The sequence below is a fragment of the Cotesia typhae genome, unplaced genomic scaffold (assembly GCF_013202065.1).
Source record: "Cotesia typhae breed Kobodo isofemale line unplaced genomic scaffold, CoteBio_Ctyphae contig_44, whole genome shotgun sequence".
NCBI lineage: Eukaryota > Metazoa > Arthropoda > Insecta > Hymenoptera > Braconidae > Cotesia > Cotesia typhae.
This window is the reverse complement of record NW_027423753.1, coordinates 6,332,307-6,336,498: the sequence shown is the minus strand read 5'-3', so window position 1 is coordinate 6,336,498 and position 4,192 is coordinate 6,332,307. Positions and strand designations below refer to the sequence as shown.

The window sequence follows — 4,192 nt, the reverse complement described above, 5'->3', positions numbered from 1 at the left end:
TAAGTAGAGTGCAAGATATTGATAAATAATTTTCTTACCAGCAACATCAACTGTCTTCATTTCTTCCTATCGTGAATTAACGATATACAATTTTGTATAAGCTGACAATAATAATAATAAGAAAAATGATAACCCCCGTTAATTACATTAGCCCTTTAACGGTTCTGGACGTTTCCCCCACTCTTGGTGTAATGCCCTTTTCTACATTTATTTTTCACGCTCCATACTCCGGTACCACGCGGTTAATTATACCCGAGTCGAAATTAAAAAAGTGATTTGAGCCTCATGAGCCTCCTTTCTTTTGTTTTTGGGTTTGCATTGAAATTTAAAACTGTATTTTTACCCTCATCGGCCTGAAAATAAGCTGTGGAGGTCGAAATCACAGTTTTAAACGGTATTTTGAGCCTAAAGAGCCTCCATCGGGGGTCTGTAGGTTGATTTCATCTTTTTATTTTTTACAACATAGAATTTTTTCATAATAGAAAAAATTTTTTAAGTAAAAAACTGGACTTAGAAAACTATTAACTTTTATCTGTGCAAAAAAATTTTTTTAGTGCAGAGTTGAAATAAAAATTATGACTATTGTAATTAACGTTGCAACAATTTAGCAATCATCCATAAAATATACGGACGGTAATAAGCAATAACATCTCAACTTATATTTTTTCAAACGTTTATCGTTAGAATATTCGGGTTAATATATAGGGCAGAGCATTTCATGCCGAATCGACCACTTTTGACCCCGTCAATTTTCGATTTTTCTGAAATTTTTGTATCTTTCTCTACCCTACAAAAAACACTTTTTAGAGATTTTTCAAATTTTTTTACCCAACCAAAAAAAAGAAATTACAAGTTATTTAAAAAAAACTAGCTTTTTTTTTTGTTAAACAGCCTTAACTTTTTTGAAAATTGACTTATTTCGATGTTTTTTTAAAATTTTTTTTTTTACAATGTCCTTTTGAGAAAAAAAAGTCAGAACAATAATTCGAATTCATATTCAACATTTTTTTTTAAACTTGTAAAGGAAAACGAAAATTTGAGGATGATGCTCATTTTTGATTATCGATTTATTTTTTTTTTTAAACCAGTATTTTCCGCGAATTTCTTGAAATTTTCAGTGGCATTTTTTATTCTCTATATTTTCTGTTTTAGAAATGAAAAAAAAAATTTTTTTTTCTCCAATGTTTGTTTTTCGTTATGCCACTCTGAAAATTTTTCAGCAGATTTAGAAAACTTCAAAATCCGAGAAAAAAAAATTTAAAAAAATTCAAAATGATAGTAGTAGTGAAGCTGGGGGTGATACCGACATTACAGGAATCTGTTTACAGACAGAAGGTCTGTCGATATGGGCGATCTGTTTTACCGACAGTTTGAGGATATGGTCGAGGTTTTGCAGGTGGCGCTGGTGGTGAATTCCGCCGCCATCTTACTGTCCGCCATTTTCCCGCCATTTTTAAAATTTATCCGCCATTTTAAATTGTGAATCCGACATTTTGAATCCGTCATCTGGTGGCTGCTATCCGCCATTTTGAATCAGATTTCCGCCATCTGGTGGCTGCTATCTGAAATCCGCCATTCTGAATCCACCATTTTGAATTTGCTATCTGAAATCCGCCATCTGGTGGCCGCTATCCGCCATTTTGAATTGTGAATTCACCATTTTGTTAAAAAATGCACCTGTGATCTAACCATCAACTGTAGTTGCTTAGATCACAGGTGCATTTTATTGTTCATAATCTGAAAAGGTTTATATATTCAAACTGCATGTATGACGAGTACATGCGAGAAGATACACCATCTGGTGAGGTTTTTGTCAACCTTAGGTTTAAGCCTGTTCAAGGTCATACGCAGTTTTCTTTGTTCTCCTGCGTAGTAGATGACGTCATCAGATAGGTTTGAACCTGTTCAAGGTCGCGTAACTGCGTAGTTTTCTTTGTTCTATTTCTAACTGCGTAGTAGATGACGTCATCAGACAGGTTTAGACTTGTTTTGTAAAAGGGGTGGGGGAAATTTCCACGAACCAGATGACTCATTCTGTTCTAGAATTTTCTTACTGCGCAGTAGATGACGTCATCAAACCGGTTTCGAGGTAGAGGAGTGGGGGTAACTGCGCAGTATTTTCTGCCTATATAAGCAGCTCGCTGAGAGCGTACTTCATAAAAAACGAAGTACACGTCGAGAGTGAACTTCACAAAAACGAAGTACACGTTTTCAGTGAAGTACCAGTTGTCGACAGACAGTAGTGAAGTATTGGTGATATACATCTTCTGCCTATCAGTATTACTAATTGTAAGTATTCATTTACTGTCTAATTAAAATATGAATTGAATGAAGAATCATTTAATTAATTAAAAAATTTTTACAGCTATCAATCATGGATCTTACCAAGATAAATGAGGTTAATTGTCTTACTGGGATTCTTCCTGTTAAAAAAATGATTCATTTGGAGTTTAATCGAGAATATAAGATTAATGGTATCAAAGCTATTACAACTCAGTATGGGACTAGGATTGTTGCCAATCTAAACGATGAATTTAACATTTATCTACCATCTAGAACTATTCAACATTTAAAAGATGATAACTTCCTGAAGAGTTCGAATGAATTAATAAATTCAAACTATCTGTTTCTACGTTTCCATGGTGGAAAATATAATAAATTTGAATTTATTAATTCTAGTCTTGATGTAAAAATGACCAGTGGAATTATTTAATCAATAAAATATTGTATTTTAATATAAAATAATTCATTGTTTGTATTTATAATCCCTCACATTTTTAATTTAAGATTAAAATTTCATAAGTTCTACTAAAACTTAATTTTTTAGTAGAAATTTATCATTTTTCTAAATAAACCACTTATCCAATCGCCAATTGTCACATAATCATCATTGTTTATCTGGATATCTGCTTGCTTCATAAAAGTCCATGTCAAGCATTGATTGCTGATAATAATGTTTGTTGTTACTTCATCGATTATAATTTCTGAACCATCAATCTCGTAATCATCATCATGCAACAATTTTTGAGATATGTCTCGGAAAATTAAATTAATTATTTGGCTAGATGTTCTTACTCTGACCCATTCACTTGGAATTAAGATGCTGTAACAAAGCTCAGGACCCATCGAAGGATACACTGTAATAAATCAAGATGAATTTTAATGAATAGATAAAGAGTGTATAATTGTAACATATAAAAACTCACCTGGTAGATGCAGCCCATTTTGCACCACATACTTATCATAAATTTCAGAGTACATTTCAATCAAAAGATCACCTGAAAATATGTACCGATTTGGTGATGGTTCAAGATCTCCAGGTACCTTAAACCACCAGGATAACTCTTTATGACTTATATCTAGAACTGTTGCAAGGTTGTTGATAGTTACGATGGAATCATGAAATTTTTCACCTCCCAGAATTAACGCACCAAGTTCTACCACTATTAAGTCCCATAAGGTATTCGGATCAATTGTATACCATTCTACAGGGAATATAATTTCATATGATAAGATATTACCCATCTACAAAAAATTATTACTCTATTAAAGAATTTTCCAGCTTTTTATACAATATTTCTTAGATTAAATAAACTCTATTATATGTTAAATTACCTTTTTACTGTTGTTGTTGTTGCTGTTGTTGGTTTCAAGTTTTGAAATATTTCTAAAAATGATAGATTAATTAACTTATTCATGAATATTATCATAGTTATTAGTATTATTATTATTATTATTATAACCGTTATTATTAATAAATATATCTAATAATCATAGGAATTATATTTAAAACTAGCACTTATACATTGAAATTATTTTTTTATTTTTATTAAAAAATAAATATTATTATTATTATTAATTTGATGATTAATTTTCGTATAATTTTCAAATATTCTACATGTGAAAACTTTTGTAATAATTTATCCAATAAAAAAATTCTAAAAATTTCCAGATGTCGGCTAACTTAATTATTAATTATTGATGATTATATTATGAATGAAATAATCAAACATATGGAATAAATTTTAAACAATAATGATGTTAAATAATTGTTATTTTAATTGAACACAAGCATTGATATTTTTTTATTGAAAATTAAATTATTGTTATTAATTTGATAATTATTAGTGATTAACTTTATGACATGATTAAATAATAATGAATATAAAATATTGATAACATATAGATTGCA

General features: G+C 30.1%; 1 protein-coding gene across 1 annotated transcript; it reads right to left on the bottom strand.

Annotated features, from left to right (window-relative positions):
• Positions 1-2,823: 2,823 nt before the first annotated feature.
• On the bottom strand, positions 2,824-3,525 carry LOC141528896 (uncharacterized). Its single transcript, XM_074245176.1, has 3 exons — positions 3,522-3,525; positions 3,207-3,443; positions 2,824-3,137 (listed from the first exon to the last, which is right to left on the bottom strand). Exons 1-3 carry the CDS (start codon positions 3,523-3,525, stop codon positions 2,824-2,826), a joined length of 555 nt encoding a protein of 184 aa, XP_074101277.1.
• Positions 3,526-4,192: the final 667 nt, after the last annotated feature.